The sequence below is a fragment of the Heloderma suspectum genome, chromosome 5 (assembly GCF_057233095.1).
Source record: "Heloderma suspectum isolate Gila_16-S chromosome 5, 16-S_ref, whole genome shotgun sequence".
NCBI classification, from domain to species: domain Eukaryota; kingdom Metazoa; phylum Chordata; class Lepidosauria; order Squamata; family Helodermatidae; genus Heloderma; species Heloderma suspectum.
The window spans coordinates 94,409,787-94,427,968 of NC_139462.1; the positions used below are offsets into that span (position 1 = coordinate 94,409,787).

The window sequence follows — 18,182 nt, forward strand, 5'->3', positions numbered from 1 at the left end:
TCTGGAGGGCCACAAGTGGTCCACCTCTAGGTAAAAAAAAATGGCCACTGACAAGGGTATAAAGAAAGATGTAGTGGTGCAGCAGATGCCTATTATCTGACCCGTTGCCCTAGAGAACCCCCAAAGATGCTTGATTCCTGTTATGCTGAAGGCGCACCAGTTGCCATTATGTGCAAAATCCAAGCATTAGTCCCTATCATTAAATCAAAGTTACATACCTGAGACACATGTTTAATAGGCATTCCTTTTCCCTTGGGAAACTCTAGGGATTGTATTTTTTGCAAGGGGCTGCTGTTGATCTCTAACAGAATTCTCACCAATGTACAATACCCAGGATGCTTTGAGGGAAGCCATGTTTAAAAATGATGGGTTGTCATTTTGTGCCAACCAGGTCTTTGCCCAAGCTGATCTTTGCTTTCATTGAGACAATGGCGACTGAATTACATATGCCCTAAACCAAATGCTCACCAAATAGACAACTTTGTTACAGAGGCTGAAAATGTGATACCAGTCAACAGATGCCAATTTATCTTTTTAGTTCCATTTCTTTGATATGCTCATAATTTCAGAGTGGTTCAGTCTGACCAGCCAGGGTGTTCTTCAGTTGCCATATAAGCTTTGCATCCTTTGATACTTAAGTCCAACCAGTACAGATGCCTCTGCCAATCCCTTTTCCACTCTCTCTTGCCAAATACCATTAGACACATTTTCCCTTCCTTCAAAGAGCTTCTCTTCCTTTAATTAGCAGTGTGTGGGGTTTTCCAGGAATCAGCTATGCTTTCTAGCAAGAAAAAACCTGGATGGCAAAAAGAATTAATTCCCTCCAAGTGTCTCACGACGATAGAGCAATGCGACTGACGAAACAATCCGTCCAAGAATAGGAAGAGTTTTTACAAGCCGCAGGTGATGTTTTGAAGTCACTAGCTGAATTAGACTGCCATCATGTTTAAACTCTACTGTGCCTCCAGAAAACAATGGAATATATTTACAAACAAGCAACCCCTCCCCCCCCCGAAATCTAAGTTGGTACAGTAAACAGAAGGACTCTTACCCTTTAGACAGATTGGTATTTCTCCTGTTCTCTGGATAGATTCTACATTATCTTACATTGTATTATGCTTGTGATGGTAAAGCCTCACCAAACACAACACATTCCTAGGAGAAGGAAGAAAAGACAGCGATAGAGAAAGGGGTGGCAACATGAAAAAGAGAAAGAAACAATGCACACAAGACAGGTGGCAGGCATGCTAGATAGATGGGAAAGAAGGTGGGGAAAAGAAAAAAATAGGCAACATTGGAAACACATATTGGTGGTGGGAGAAAGTTGGAATTTTACTTACCAAAATGATGGCTGCAGGCTTCTAGTAAACATACCACCTTTCTCCGCATGAACCTGCCTGGTAATTAAGATCTCTGGATGTGGGTTAAGTAGGTGGTTACTGGAGAGAGGGCTTTGTCAGTGGTGACATCCAAATTATGGAACTCCTCTCTAAGCATGTGTACTTAAGGGTGCCCTTATTGTCATCCTTTAGGCTCCAAGTGGCGTCCATCCTGTTCTCTTGGGCTTTTAATGGTATTTGGCCTATCTTTTAGGATATTCATTTATCCTGTTATTGTGCATGGTTTTTAATCTATCTATTTTTAATTGGGTTTCTCACCTAATTTGACAGTCACCTTGAAACTTATTTTAAAAAGGAGGATATCAATCCAAAAGTAAATATATTACTTTCCGATCAGTAATTGTTGTGTACAAGTGGGGGATGAGCTTGCATGAGTTGTCATGCATGAGTTGTCATGCACAAGCAGGTGCATTACCTGCATGGGGACGAGTGGATGCACTGCCGGCAGCATGCCCACCACTTTTACAGCACAACGTACAATAGGCTCCTTTGTAGGCTGTGGCATGTGACGTGTGAACCCAGACCGCTGGGTTGTTCAGGAGCTAAACAACCCAGTGGTTAATGCATGGTTTGTTGTTAAATAAAATTTAAAAAGGGTAATGTGCTTTGGACTTCTAGTATGACATTACCTTTGGCATTACTGGGCTTAGGGCCAAACTCGTTGTGATGTTAAATGCATCTCTGCATGTAACGTGCAAGAAGCATCAGCTGAGGAGAGGGGTGCTGGCTGGGGATGATGGGAGTTGCAGTGCAACACATCTGGAGGGCACCAGGTTGGCAAAGGCAACTCTAATAATTAGTGTCTAAACATTTGTGTCCCTGGCCTAGCAAAGAGACAAAATGTGGCCAAGGGGTGAATAAAGTATAAGAACGTGTCTTCACTACCACTGATTAATCAACCCAAATCGTAGTGGCAGGGTGATCATATGTAGGAGGGTCTTCTCTGCAGTGGCCCCGCACCTTTGGAACAAGTTGCCATTGGAGGTCCACCATGCTCCATCATTGCAGGCTTTTAATAATGCCTTCAAAATGTATTATTTTACTGTGGCCTTCTCTTGATATGATTGCTGCTGTTGCTGTTTTGCTGTAGTTGGTGGTTTTATTGTTGGCTTTTATTGTTGCTTTTATTGCTCTTTTATTGTGTGTACGTTTTCATCGCTTTTAATATTTTAGGGTGCAATCCTATGGGGATAAACAGCCACCTCCAAACTCGGAGGCAACCGCCTATCCAATGAAGGGCAGGAGAAGCGTGGAGGGGATCATCCCCTCCGTGCTTCAGCTGCCCTGCATTTGCATCTAGACAGCAGATTTCAGCTGTCTAGCCACGGGAAGGCGGAGCGGGGGAAGCGGCTGCCGGACAACACATGGGATGTGTCGTACCAGCATTTCCGCCTTCCCTGCCCCAGAACACCTCCCAGAACACCCCATTTTCTCCTCTCCATGCTCCTCTTCTGAGCGCAGGGCCATTCTGAGCTGCCTGTGAGGCAGCGCAGGACAAGGGAAGGTCAGTTCTCCAGGAACTGACCTCAGAGCACAGTCTCTGAGGTGGGTTCCTGGAAACCGATGTATCTTATGGCTGTCTACCCACTGACTAGCAGACATAGGATTGCTCCCTTAACTGTTTCTATGTATTTTATTGCTGTAAGCCGCCTTGGGTGGGCTTCTGCCCTGAAAGGCAGCCAAGAATTTTTTAAAATAAATAAATGAATAATAATAAAAAAGATTGTTATGCTAAATCTTTTTGACCAGAAAAAGATTCTGTTGGAGTTAAAGGAATACTTTATGCCTTGTAAACAAACTTAAAATGCTAATCTAGATATTGCCTGTTCTTATGAAATATAGAATGTTTATGTATATGACCTGGGGCTCGGGGAAGCTTTGAAAAAGAAACATCACTGCATGTTATCTTGCCTGCCAAACATTTGTCTTTGGGTGTGTGTGTGGGTGTCTGTGCCCAGTTTAGCTAATACATTCTAGTAGTGCATGAAAGTCCCTTACCTGTCCTCGAAGCTTTTCGCGGTGTTGGGGAGGGGCTTCGCTGCTCCCCCTGCGAAGTTCAGGCCGGGGGAGGAGGCTTCCCGCCTCGCCCGGCCGAAATTCAGGCCGGGGAGGAGGCGCCTCGCCTCACCCGGCCGCGAACTAAAAGGTTAAAAAAAAAAAACGCCCCCGTGATAGGCTACGTGACGATTAACGTAGCCTATCACGGCTAAATCTGCAAAGTCAGCCGTGATAGGCTACGTAAATCATCACATAGCCTATCACAGGTGACTTAAAAAAAACCAAAAAAAGCTACATATGGAAATCTTTACGTAGACTACGGCGAAAATAAGGGCAACGCAAATAGCGTTGCCCTTATTTTCGCCGTAGTCTACGTAATCTTTACGTAGACTACAGCGACCAAATAAGGAACGGGAATGGAGGCTCCCTATGGGGACCGCCATTATCCGTACGCGCTTTTTTTTTTAAAGTCACCCATGATAGGCTACGTGACGATTGACGTAGCCTATCACGGCTGACTTTGCAAATCTAGCTGTGATAGGCTACGTTAATCGTCACGTAGCCTATCACGGGGGCGTTGTTTTTCTTTTTCTTTTATTGGAATGGCGGTGGCGGCAGCCGGTCGAAAGACCGGCTGCCGCTCCCGCCCCGGACAAAGACCCGCCAAACCGCCGGCCGGACCCGCCGCCGGGCAGGACATTTGCCAAAGGTAAGTCCCGTCCCGGGGGGGGTGCAGGGTGCGGGGGGGTGCGGAGAATTTCTCCCCGAAACTTGTTCATTGGGACTTTATTCATTGTATTCATTGGGACTTTCCCCTAGGTAAGTGTTCATACAATTGCAGCTTTAGTAAACAAAAAAATAATAATTAAGGGAGCAATCTTAGCTGCTCGACAGCAGCTAAAGGCCATAGGATATCCTGTATTCCAGGAACTGACCCCAGAGCCCATGCTCTGAGGTCGGTTCCTGGAGAACTGACCTCCCCACACTTTGAGGGCGGAGGCGGCCACCTATCTGGATAGGATGGAGTCCTAAGGGGTTTAAACAAAATGTTATGTGATAAGAGACAGTCAACTGCTCCTGACAGCTGAATTTTTAACTTTAACTTTGTAACATGGGAACCATTTATAGTTTCCCATTCTGTCATAAATGAAGTTTCAACCATTCATGGACCTGAGTGATTACCAGTATTGACTTTTAGAGAAGATCACATCTAAGCTATGGCTGCAGTATTTCCCAGTTTATCACTCTTCCACCACCACTACCTCATGTATTTTTATGAGTGTCATTAGTGTTTGTTTTAAAATAATGGAATAAGCCCCAGTTACGCTGCTGGAGTGATTCCCATAGAGGACTAACATTAGCATAATTGAAAGCCCATGTGGAATTTTTCAATCTACACATTGTATACTAGGTTCCTGGTGGTTTCTGTTCACAGATCTTTATTAGAAAAAGCCACTGGTTTTCTACTATTCATACAATAGTAGGATTGGAAGGGGCCTACAAGGCCATCGAGTCCAACCCCCTGCTCAATGCAGGAATCCAAGTCAGAGCATCCCTGACAGATGGCTGTCCAGCCTTGTCTTGAACGCCTTCAGTGTGGGAGAGCCCACTACCTCCCTAGATAGTTGGTTCCATTGTCGTATTGCTCTAACAGTCAGGAAGCTTTTCCTGATGTTCAGCTGGAGTCTGGCTTCCTGTAACTTGAGCCCATTATTCCGTGTCCTGCACTCTGGGATTTTCGAGAAGAGATCCTGGCCTTCCTCTCTGGGACAACCTTTCAAGTACTTGAAGAGTGCTATCATATCTCCCCTCAGTCTTCTCTTCTCAAGGCAAAACATGCCCAGTTCTTTCAGTCTCTCCTCAGAGGGCTTTGTTTCCAGTCCCCTGATCATCTTTGTTGCCCTCCTCTGAACCCTCTCCAGCTTGTCTGCATTCTTCTTAAAGTGCAGTGCCCAGAACTGGACACAGTACTCCAGATGAGGCCTAACCAGTGCTGAGTAGAGGGGAACTAGTACTTCCTGAGATTTGGAAGCTATGCTTCTATTAATGCAGCCCAAAATAGCATTTGCTTTTTTTGCAGCCACATCACATGGTTGGCTCATATTCAGCTTGTGATCGACAACAATTCCAAGATCCTTCTCGCTTGTACTGTTGTTGAGCCACGTATCCCCCATCTTGTAACTGTGCATTTGGTTTCTTTTTCCTAGGTGCAGAACTTGGCATTTATCCCTATTAAATATCATTCTGTTGTTTTCTGCCCAGTGCTCCAGTCTATCAAGATCACTTTGAATTTTGTTTCTGTCTTTCAAAATATTAGCTATCCCGCCCTATTTTGTGTCATCTGCAAATGTGATCAGCATTCCCTGCACCTGATCCTCCAAGTCATTAATAAAAATGTTGCAGAGCACTGGGCCCAGGACTGAGCCCTGCTGTACCCCACTCGTTACCTCTCCCCAGTTGGAGAAGGTCCCATTGATAAGCACTCTTTGAGTCCGATTCTGTAGCCAACTGTGGATCCACCGGATCGTTGTTTCATCTAGCCCACTTTGAGCTAGTTTGCTCGTCAGGATATCATGGGGCACTTTGTCGAAAGCTTTGCTGAAGTCGAGGTATATTATGTCTACAGCATTCCCACGGTCCACAGGGGAGGTTACTTGATCAAAAAATGAGATCAGATTCATCTGGCAGGATTTGTTCTTGACAAATCCATGTTGGCTTCGAGTAATCACTGCATTGTTTTCAAGGTGCTTACAGATGGATTGCTTTATCATCTGCTCCAGAATTTTCCCAGGGATTGATGTCAGACTGACTGGTCTATAGTTCCCAGGTTCCTCGTGTTTACCCTTTTTGAAGATTGGGACAACATTAGCCCTCCTCCAGTCATCTGGCACTTCCCCCGTCCTCCATGATTTCTCAAAGAGAATAGACAGCGGTTCTGAGAGTTCTTCTGCCAGTTCCTTTATTACTCTAGGATGCAGTTCATCTGGCCCTGGAGATTTGAACTCATTCAAAGTAATTAGGTGTTCCTTGACCATATGCCTATCAATCTCAAGCTGCAATCCTGCCCCTTCAGCCTGTATTTCGCCTTTGCCAGGGGGGTCATAGACCCTCTTTTGGGAGAAGACTGAGCCAAAGTAGGAATTGAGCACCTCTGCCCTTTCTTTGTCATCTGTTATCGTTTTGCCATCCTTATTTAATAGCTGAACCACAATTTCTTTCCTCTGCCTTTTATTATGCACGTAGCTGAAGAAAGCCTTTTTGTTGTTTTTAGCATCCCCAAATACCATGAGAATAATGTTATATTCTCCATGGGAATCCCTTCCCATAGCATTCCCATGAAGGTTGATAGGCTTTGAAATCAGGGATTTTGTCTGTCTTAGGGAAACAGGAAAATATATAGTTTCCTAGAAACTGCTCCATGGTTGGAATTGTGCTTCATCCTGAGACTGGCCAGCTCTGTGACACAAACTTGACCATGACTTGAGATTATAGCAGTCAGACTTACCTGCCACTGTTAGGGCCAAATTTTGATACAGTAGCAGCAGAAGCTTATGACATCAGTTCTGGCAAGATTTCTCTCCCCAAAGCTGCTCTTTAAACTGCTTTTTCCCCAGACAAGTTACTTCTGGTATGGAGCCCCACCAGGAGAAAAAAAAATAAGACCTTTTAAAAAACAAAAGCTATTTTGAGTGGAAAAGCTCAGGTGGAGAATTGGTTCAACTCCCCATCCTGTCTGTCAGTGCTGCACTTTAAATCCCTCCCCACCCCCCAGAAAGAGTTTCTTGGGACCAGAAGGACCTGAGCTGAGTTCTGTGGTGTTGCATCACTTCGTGCCCTCAGACCTGCAGTTAGTGATGTGAGCTTTCTGGAAAATTTTCCTATGCAAATAATTTGCATAGGGCAATTGGCATCAGTTTTAATCAGAAAATGTTCTGATGCCCTAGAACAGGCTTTCCCAACTTGGTGCCCTGGAGGTGTTTTGGACTACAACTCGCAGCATTCCATGCTATTGGCTATGGGAATTCCATGGGGTTGATGGGCATTCCAACACATCTGGAGAGCATCAGGTTGGGGAAGAGTGCCCTAGAGAGTAGTCTAATTTAGCATGTTTATTTTACCTGTATTTAGTAAACAACAAAGCTTTAAAAAAAAAAAAGTACACCACATTAATTTTTTGATCCAATTCACCACAAGTATTTGGCCTGAAATAACTGAGGCGGGAAATTAAAGCATGCTTAATTTGATTTAAATGTTATATTATGTAGATTTCTTTTTATTAGAATGCTCATAAAAAGTGAAAAACAACAGCATGTACTTCCCTTACATCGTTAAAATTTAGGGGGAAAATAGGTGCTGAAAAATGTTGATACGCTAATACGTTTTAGCAACCAAAGAACTGTGCATGATATGCTGACAACCACTACTCTACAACTTTGAAACCGCCAGGCTTGCCTGATATTGCATTTCTAACTGGTGTCCATTCATTGTTACTATTGAACTTACGAAATGGGAATCCCATATCACTGCTTGCAGTTGACAGTCACAGAAGGGAAAGGCAGAGAGAGGGAGGTGATATGCAAAAGCAGATCTCCTCATTGGTAAGAACAATAAGCAAGTCCAACCAAGAAGCCTTCATAGGGATCAGAGCATATCACCTGATGTGCTCTGCCCAATAGGTACATCAGAGTATTCTTGGTCTGTGTAGTTTGTAGTCCCTGCAGTTCCCTCCCTTGGATGCTGACACACGGTTAGAATCTCCACCAGAAATCCCCTCAGGTCACCCCGTCTAAGGCTGCACTGTATAGGTTTGAGTTCCGACAGCTGTATCTTTCATAGGCGAGCTCCATAGCTTGCCAGAAAGGAAGCAAAATGTCACTTTTTAAAACTTAGATTTTGAAGTTACCTTTCCATTAAGGTCTGGCTTGGGACCATGCAAGAGATGCGGCAGAATCGAGGCTCCAGAAATATAGGAAGCTGCCTTATATTGGGTCAGACCATTGGTCCAGATAGCCCAGTATTGTCAACAGGGACTGGCAACAGCTCTGCAGGATTTCAGGCAGGAATCTTTCCTTGCCCTACCTGGAGAAGCCGAGGATCGAACCCGGGACCTTCTGCATGCCAAGCAGGTGCTCTATTGCTGCGCTGCAGCCCTTCTCCAGAGGTCAACTGGAGCTTTTAATTTTCTTCAGCTGATCCACGTTTTTCATTTACCCGTTCAACCTTGGTCTGTATTCTGGAACCACCATCCAAATTAATTAGACATGTTGGCATGCTTGATAAGAAAACAGAGCATGTAACTCATGGATCTGCACGTATTCCCTTTCTCCTGGCCTCATGTGCATACTTGTGAATGACTGTGGCCTGCCAAACAGTATATTTTGGAGGAGTGAAGTGCAAGAAAAGTACCGTTGGAGCAAAAAACCTGTATGTAAACTGAGTAACTCATAAATGCCGTGGAGACCTGTAGTTCTCCTCCACTTTTAACCTGGGTTGTAAATGTGTGCTTTAGTGAATGTAACACAATGTGTCAGTTGTTCTAAGGATTTAGGTGCAGTGGTATTATTTACATGATGTAAAAAGGTTGGGCATTAGCTTTACTGGGTATTTCAGTCTGCAAAATAGTTCTGTCAAAGTGACATGATTCACTGAGACATACTCATTTTTATTTGAAAGGTTTTAGAGGTATTAATTTAGCCTGTATTATCTAACTAGAGCACCTATGTCCTTTTGCCAAGGTTTATTTTTAAAAAGAATCTACAAGCCAGCAAAATCAGTCCCAAGCCAGGTTCTCGCATTGTACCCTGGAAGGCAATTAAAAAAAGAGCCTCTTGCAGTTGTGGAGCTCCATCTGCCATAATCTGCCACGAAAGCACTGTGTGCGCATGAATCCATGGGTTCTAGGTTGCAGTCATTTAATGAGTTGCAGCTATTAATGTTTAGAGAGAGAGAAAGTCCTTCAACTCCCAGCATGGCTGTCTGGGGAATGCTGGGAGTTGTAGGACTTATTTTTGTCTAAACATGCATAGGATTGCACACTAAGTGGAACATTAAGAATGTTGCACAGAGGAGTGTCACTTCAGTCACATTTGGAGTAGTGGAATTAAGTAGTTCTGTCAAGCTGTGAAAATTAAAGATGAAATCCAAACTTGAAATAACAACGCTCAAGAAATAAGTTCTGTTTCTGCAAAGTCATTGCTGAATGCTGAATTTTAAGCATGCTTAAAATGTGTTGTTGTTGTTGTTTTAAAAAAAACCCTTTTGTTTTTGGAATCACTAACTATGAGTTGTCCTCTCTTTTCTCTTTCAGAGATTGAGGCCAAGGAAGCATGTGACTGGCTGCAGGCAGCAGGGTTCCCACAGTATGCACAGCTTTATGAAGGTAAGCAAGAGTGCCGCTCAAGCTGCCTCTCTGTGTCATTGCTTTTTCTTTCTTTTTTTTACCCAGGTGATTTAGCCCCATCATTATTATTTCAAATAGGGTAGATCATAATTATAGGTAGGTTCGTAAGAGGCAGGACCAAGAAGTTGAATTCGCTGTACAGGTGTGTGTGAGAGAGAGACAGAAATAAGATCTCTTAGTGTCATCAGTACTATTGACACGGCAGATTCTGGACTTTGGAAGTATGGTGGAGCATTGCTAAGTCAGTCCTTCTTTTTCCATTATGCTTGGCATGTATCGGATTCTGGACCCGGAGGTGCAGAGGCGGGCAGAGTGGGATAGAGCCCCTCCTAAGATTGACTGACACCCCGCCCCCCAATGATTAGGCAAAAAAGACCTAGTTATAGTCAAGGCTAATTGATAAAGAAGAGGGAGAGGTGCAGCCCATTTTTAAGTACCCACAGCCAACCATACTGACTTCCTTGATGTTCTTTGGAAGTGGGAATTTTGCTCCTGAAGAAGGAGGTGGGCTGACAGCAGACTTGTCAAGGCAAGGGGGACAGAATTTAGGTTGAGAGTGTAGAGGCTGAACCTTGAGTTTCCAGTTCTTCTACTGTTCTATAATATTCATGCACAGTGTCTTTACAGCTGGGATCCTTTTTGAATTTAATTTTTAATTTAACATTGGATTGACTTGAGTCACCCACCTTAAACACATTTCCAGATTCCTGCCTGGGACTAAGGTTTGTAGGTGATTTGTTTCTCTTGCAGAGCTGCACCAGCATACACATGCACAATGCCTGGGTTCCTTTGGGAACCGCAACACTTCTGTTAGCACATTACTCTTGCTAAGTGGTTACATGATTCCTGACTACTGAGAGACTGTAAATCAGGGGTAGGTAACACATGGCCCGCAGCCCCCCCCTTTTTTGAAACCCCACCATTGCCCTACCGACACCCAAATTTGGTGGTGTGACAGCACCACCAGTGGCGAAAAAAGCCACATATTTTCTTTAAAACAAGGCGTGTGGGTTGGGATATTGGAGGATTCCATTTTGTGGGGTGAAGGTCAATGGATTTTTTCCCACTTGGCCCTGCGAATTTTGTTCCATTTTTCCGTGCTGTCACCAACTCATTCAGTAATGAGTTGAGCCAATATGTGGATTCCGTTTTTGGTTTTTTAATGTCAGCAATTTGCGCATTTCTCCCCTCCTTCTGTCATTTGCACAAATTGTGATTTGCACAGATTGTGATTTGTGCAAATTTTGCAGGAATGGCGGAACCTGGGGGTGAAATGTGCAAAAATTTCCTGGAAACAAAAAAAAAATCCGATTCAGTCTGCTCCCGCTTACCAGAACAGACATGCGGAAATCCATCGGGCTTGAATGGAACAGATTTCCCAGTGACAGATATCTACGTGTGGGTCAGCATGCCCCCTGTTTTAAACTAAAATTGCTTTCCTGGAAGCTTTCAGAAATGTTAGCAGCAATTTCAGTGGCAGGGTATATCTGTGGCCCCTGGCAGGTTCAGGGGGGAATTGGCTCCTGGGCGTCTAGAAGTTGCCCACACCTCATGTAAATCATTTTGTGCTTTAGTGTGAAGATTCTTTAAGTTTCACAGCCTCCTGAATTTGGGGATGTTGAACAGGTAGCCCTAATAAACAGATTCTGATCTAGAGATGGGTTTGCAGTGAGACTCAGAGTTAGGATGTTCGATATTTCTGCATGAGAATATATTTCAGTATTTATTTAGCCAAACTGTTTACGAATTTGTGGAGATGAAGCACTTTAAAAAATAAAACACCTTGGGCTGATACTGATTAAAAAGTGCTTTAGAAGTGCCAATGCATAAGAAAGTGTTTAGTTGTGTTTTGAGTTGCAATAATCTACGGAGCAGCTCAGAAGCTTTCTCGCTGCTGGGTAGAAAAACCCAACACCAACACCTCTCCACAGCTGCTAGTTATAACTGCATAGAGATGGTTCATTATTTAGTGTTAGAAATTGCAGCAATGCTAAGCAGGCGATCTTGACAAATGATTGAGATAGGCTTTAATTTGCAGCTGCATTGGCAGCGGTAGGCAATAATAGCACTTGCAGAGACAACACTTGGCAATTCTTCTGTTTATCTGTTTAGGAACTGAGTTTCCTTCTATTATGTTTTCCACATTTGGGGCTGACACAGTGCCAAGAAAAGTCTTTTAAAAAACCAAAAACCTTCTGTGCAGGAAAGCTCTAGCTCAAGGCTAGGCAACCCGGTGCCCTCCAGAGTTTTTTGGACTACAACTCCCATAAGCCCAAACCAGCATGATTAATGGTCAGGAATTATAGGACATGTAGTCCAAAACATCTGGAGGGTGCAAAGTTGCCAACCCCCTGTTCTACTTCTGTCCAACTCTTTTGTTCAGAATCCTGTATTTGGATGCTTTGCTTTCTTTGCTCTGCCAAGGTGCAGAATTTCTAGGAAGCTTTTTTCCAGTTTGAGCTCAGTCACACAAATGAAAACCTTTGGGATGTTATTTTCGTAGTTTCAATGGGAACCTCTTACAGTCCGAAGGCAGATTTCAGTTTTGGAGAAGGTCTTGGGGTCCGCATTCCAGTGGTAGGTGGGACTAAAGATAAAGGCAGTAGGACCAAAGGCAAAAGGGGAGGGGCCAAAAATATCAGCATATTTTAGCTTAAAGCTCTTACTGCAAGTAACAAAGCCTTAGGAGAGGCATTTCAACCTTTTGGGATGGAGAAAAAGCTCCAAAAAAGCGGTGAAACCACAAAAATGATTGGTTGTTGTGAGAAAGGGGGTTGTGCCAAGGGAAAGGGGTGTGGCCATCTGGGGAACGCCAGGAGAGCTGGATTTGACCCCCAGGAGGGCTGGATTTGGCTGTTGGGCCTGAGGTTCCCCACCCCTGCTTTAAATAAACAAACAGCCCTCCACCAGTGCCCTGATCCCAACCAGAATCAGTACTTTGTACTCACTGAGAGACGTAGACATTTATTGGCTTGTTACTCACAAGGTAAACATAGCCTGTGAGCCATGAACTTCCATCCTTCCAGGTCTTTTAGTTTTGCCGTCCCAGGCAGGCAGCATAAACAGGAAGTTTATTTGAGCCCATAATGGGGCCGTGTTTGGTTTGAATGAGTTGCAAGCTGTGCAGGCCCGACCTGGGACTTCTTTTGAGAGGGTGGTCACTTTCTGTCCAAATGTTTATAGTACATGATTTGGTTATAATTCCACATTTAAACGTATTGTTGTGTGTCCTTTAAGTATACAGTATTTTTGCAGGAATGTTCATGTAAGCATTCGTGATGCAAAACACCTTCAAGTACAGTATCCCATCAAGATGTACACTCAGGGTCAAACTACATATGCAGTTAATTGTGTAGTGTGTAGCTGAAGATAGTCTTTATTTACTCTAGAGTAAGCGTGTGTGGCCCCAATTCAGATTGGGTCCACTGTGAACAAGGAGGAGAGAATTAAACCTACACACACACCATTTTCCCCTGAAAATTTCCCTCCCCACAGGGGGGGGGGGGTTAAAAGAAGAATGGAGAGTATTTTTCTTATTTTAACCCCCATTGATGGTGGGGGGAGGAATTTCAGGGAAACAGTGTGTGGGGGGAGGAGGTTTAATCCTCCCCTCCTGGTGTGCAGTGGTCCAGATCTGAATCAGGACTGTGTGTACTTATTCTAGAGTAAAAAAAGAATTATCAGCTACAACAATGCAGTGCAGGGAGGGGGGCATTTTTCATATTGCAAAAGGGCCCATACAATCAGATGACTGCCTATTCATATGAGGAGACCCACTTTCCCCTGATTAAACTCAGAGCCACTGTGGTGTAGTGGTTAGAGTACTGAACTAGGACTCAGGAGATCCAGGTTCTAGTCCCTACTCAGCCATGAAACTCACTTTGGGCCAGTCACTGACTCTCAGTCTAACCTACCCGACAGGGTTGTTGCGAGGAATAAATGGAGAGGAGGAGGACCACGTAAGCTGCCTGGGCTTCTTTGCAAGAGGAAAAATGGCTGGATAGAAATGTAATAAGACAGACAGACAGACAGACAGACAGAGCCAATTCCTGGCACGCAGGGATAGCAAATGGTACCTTTGGTAGGATCGACTACAATTCACCAAGTAGTATACACACTTTCAAGCATGTGGAGGAAGAACCCTTCTGTGATGTCCTGTTTAGAACCTGCCACTGGCTGTGCAAAGTATGTAAGATCAAGATCCATCTGCCATTCAAGGGGGATGTGTGAAGGGCGGTAAATAAGATTTCTCTGTTTGCAATTGCAGAGCAGCTGTAAATTTCCAGACTTCAGCCAGCGTCGTTGCTTCCTCCTTGCTCTCTCCCAAGTGTTTATCTAAGGCAGGTCTGCGCAACTGGTGAGGCAAATGCAGCCCACCAGGCATGCATTGTGGCTTACTGGGAGCTTGACGAGACCCCCGCTTTTGCAATCCCAGGCAGGCGGCACAAACAGGAGGTCTGTCAAGCAGGGGGGGCACCAACCACAGCTGGTGGGCTGCTTTCAATTTAGTGGGTCAGGAGTGTGTGGGCCTGATCTAGTGCATTGTTTTTCTTCATGGAATAGAAACAACATGAGACTTCCAGCAGCTTGATTCTTTTGCTGCTCAGCAAACTTCTAACAGGACATCAGTATCAGTCTATTAAAAATCGTGTCTATTTGGCTATTTGGAAAGGACTGTTTTATTTCTTCTCTTTGCTGCTTTCCAGGGCTGCTGGAATTGTTAACCTATTGCCTAAATGCAACATATACAGACTCCTGGAAAGCTTCCTCAAAAAGTTAATGTTTGCTTTAAAGTTCAAATTAGGTTTTTGCTGCTCACGCAATTACTTGGCTTGCTGCTCTGTGCTTCTTTCTTTCTTTCTTTCTTTCTTTCTTTCTTTCTTTCCTGTGACACATGGGAACTTTCAGTCACCAGTCCTGTGTGTTAAAGGTTCCATATGAGAAACAAAGCATCTGCCACACATCCAAGATGGTATGAAGGGAAATTTGTCTTGTAGGAGCCGGTTCCTTGAATCTGATGTCTTGGAGACAGCCGGTTGCTTTGAAATAAGTTATCTTTGGTAATAACATTCTTTCTGATTACCCATCTGTCTTGATTCCTGCAGATCTTATATTTCCTATTGACATTGCTTCAGTGAAGAGAGAACATGACTTCCTGGACAGAGATGCCATTGAAGCCTTGTGCAGGTTTGTGGGAAAGGATTGCTTTAGGAAAAGGATACTTGAATGAAGTAAATCAGTTGGCTTCAGCTGGTATATTTATCACTCAGTCACTAGTTCGAAATATTTTTCACAATCCAAAGAATTTGTTGCTGTGTGTTCATTCCAGTTGAATGGTGTGTTGCCATCTTTGAAATGATCCTGGGAAAAATAAGTCTTCCCAGACTTGGCTTCATGGAATTGGCTCTAGGGCAAGGATGAGCAACTTGTGGCCCTCCAGATGTTTTGGCCTACAATTCCAATAAACCCTCACTGTTGCCTATGCTGGCTAGGGCTAAACCCACAAGTTGCCCACCCCTGCTCTAGGGATAGCTGCCACCTCTAATTCAGCCAGGAAGTGCCCAGCTCAAGATGAGGGGCTGCAGTGGCAACTGTCCAGTCCCCAAATCGTGCTTCCTTCTTGAGCCTCAAAACTATTGTGGGGACCTTTCTTGGGCTGAATATGGCAAGGTGTGCTAATTCCCTGAGCTCAAACTGCCACAGTGGCCTAGGGCAAAGTATGTCGGGGGGGGGGGGGGCTTGCTTCCTCTCTCTCTTCTCCTGAGTTCTAAAGCTCTCATGGGGTTTATGTGGAATTGTGCTTGGAGAACACATGCGTTGAAGCTCACGTTCTCAGTGTTGATTGCCCTCAGCCCTCTCCCTGTGGTCCTTAAAACAAAAGAAGAGTCCTGCTGGATCAGACCAAAGGCCTGTCTAGTTCACCACCCTGTCTTGCACAATCAGATGCCCACGGGAAACCCATAAGCAGGACGCGGGAACAAGAGCGTTCTCCTCCTGTTGTTTGCAGGTAACTGGTATTCAGGGGCACAATGAGTCTGACTAGCCATCAGGACTAGAAGCCATTCATTGGTTATGCTCCAACTATTTGACTAATCACAATTTAAAGCCACCTAAGTTGGTGGCCATCACCATACCTTTGAATTCCATAGTTCTGCTATAGACTGTGAGAAGAAAAATCAGCAGAGACAATTCACCTTACAGTTTAAAACTCTTCCAGGCTGAAAGCTGAATTCAGTTTTGGAGACGTTCTTGGGGAGAGCATTCTAGTGATGGGTGGGGCTAAAGGCAAAGGGAGCAAAGGTGTGGGGGGGGGGAATTTTAAAAAATGCCAGCATATGGTAGCTTGAAGTTCTTACTGCCAGTAATTAAGGCTTAGGGGAAGCATTTCAACCTTTTAGAATGAAGGGGGGGGAACTACAGAAACGCCAGGAAGCCACCCAATGATTGGTGGTTGGAGAAGGGGAGGGGCCAGGGAAAGGGGGCAGGGCCATCTGGAGAACCCAAGAGCCAGATTGGGACCTGGGAGAGTGGATTTGGCCCCCAGGCCTGAGGTTACCCACCCCTGGTTTAAACTATCTTTTGGGAGGGGATCAAATTGGATGTACCTTCTGAGAGCATACCACCTCTGAATCCATTCCCCCTCCTTAGGCCCCAAGCTAAAGGGAGACAGACTGGTAAGAAGCAACTCACTTGCTGTTTAACTCACAGCCCTCTGGTCAGCTGAGACCTGCCATATCCACACTGCTCTCATGCTAACCAAAATCGTAAAAAAAAAGGGAAATTGTCTCTGACCAAACAAACCCAGAAAGCCAATATGAAAGTTGGAAAAAATAATGTAATACAAAATAATACCAAACGCTTACTTTACTGTCACATAAACATGCAGTCATCGAATGTTTAAAAACAAACTAAACTAAAATGTTTAAAATGCAAATATTTTTAACACATTGCTTGGTAAAATATCCTGCCATAAAGTTTGAGAATGATGACTCTAACTGCCAGTTTGTATGGTGAAGAATAATTCCAAAAGCCAAATCGGTTTCAATCTCGTGATCTTCTTCAGTGGCATAAATGTTTAAATTTGTGGAGTAGATTATGACAGAATGACAGGACAGTTCAGGTTTGCTTAGGTCAGAACTCATGTTCTTAAAGTAAAAAGTTGTATTACATTTTGGTTACTCTGACTTTTTCTACACAAGGCTGTTAATCACTGTATCTGCTTTCAGTTTCATCACAGAATTGGGATCCGAGCTCTACACAAGGAGCTTTTCCTTTCCTGCTTTTCCGCAACAGAAATAATACCCCATTTACCCTCTCTTTAAAAATCCAGAAAAGTGCTCTTAAAATACAGAAGGAAAACTGGAGGATGAGGACATCATCTAAAGAACCCATAAATGTCCATGAATAAGAAGTGCACAATAAATGCCTTGTGTAGAAAAGCTGTCTGTGTGCATATCTTCCTTGCAATAACCCCCTTTATGAAAATACTATGCACTTGGATGCATATAGGCATTCATCACATACTTTTTTAGATCTATGGGCAGAATCCAGTGGGGTGCTTATGCCCCCACTAATTCCCTTCTGCCCCACCAATCCCCTTCCGCAAGTGATGGGTCTCACCAATTCCATTGCATAAGCAGGACCCACCACTTACACAAGGGAGATGTCACACTTCCTGAAAGAAGCCCCGAGACAAGCAGAAGCACATGTTCCAGGTTGCTCCAGAAGCACTAAATTGATGTTGCGCAGTGGAATTGGTGGGGCATAAGAGAATTGGTGGGGGCATAAGCGCCCTGTTGGATTCTGCCCAAAGACTTATGGGAAATCCTCCACACCACAGACTCTCTAAATCTGAATGGAAGTGGGGTCTAAAGGCAATTCCAAATGGTTAGCTGCAAGTCTATAAACAGTTTAGCTGCAGCTTTGTTTGAATTCACAAAATTTCAGTTATATATTACTGTCTACTATGTTTAAATTGCTGCATAGACTTTGCACTCACCCCTGAACGTATCCACCAAGTTACAGATAACATCAAATGCCCCGCCTCGTGTCTCTAGATCAGTTCTGGGGGAGCTCAAGCATGTATAGCAAGAAAGGACCCAATTCATTTGGAGTCTAGTGTTCACTAACTAAATGGGCATAATAATCCAACCATCTAAATAAAGATGCTGCACTCTTGATTTAAAACTGACATCTATGCATGCACAGTAAAATAATTTTTCAGTAATAATCAGGCTGGCTGGCCGAGATCTAGCACATGTGTACTAGATCTCAACCAATTCAGAACCAACGTAGGAGAAGTGTGCATATGTCAATCCCTGCTGGTTTGGGGTGATCTTTTTCAAGAAATGAAGATTTTCTTGCATACCGCAAGAGACCCTCAT

General features: G+C 44.1%; 1 protein-coding gene across 1 annotated transcript in view; it reads left to right on the forward strand.

The window, feature by feature from the left end:
* DLC1 (DLC1 Rho GTPase activating protein) overlaps nt 1-18,182 on the forward strand; it is a 332,632-nt gene that overhangs the window by 280,757 nt on the left and 33,693 nt on the right. The window contains exons 5-6 of the mRNA XM_084856695.1: nt 9,706-9,777; nt 14,904-14,985. Of these exons, the coding sequence (XP_084712821.1) occupies nt 9,706-9,777; nt 14,904-14,985 (154 nt within the window). The remainder of the gene's footprint in view (nt 1-9,705; nt 9,778-14,903; nt 14,986-18,182) is intronic.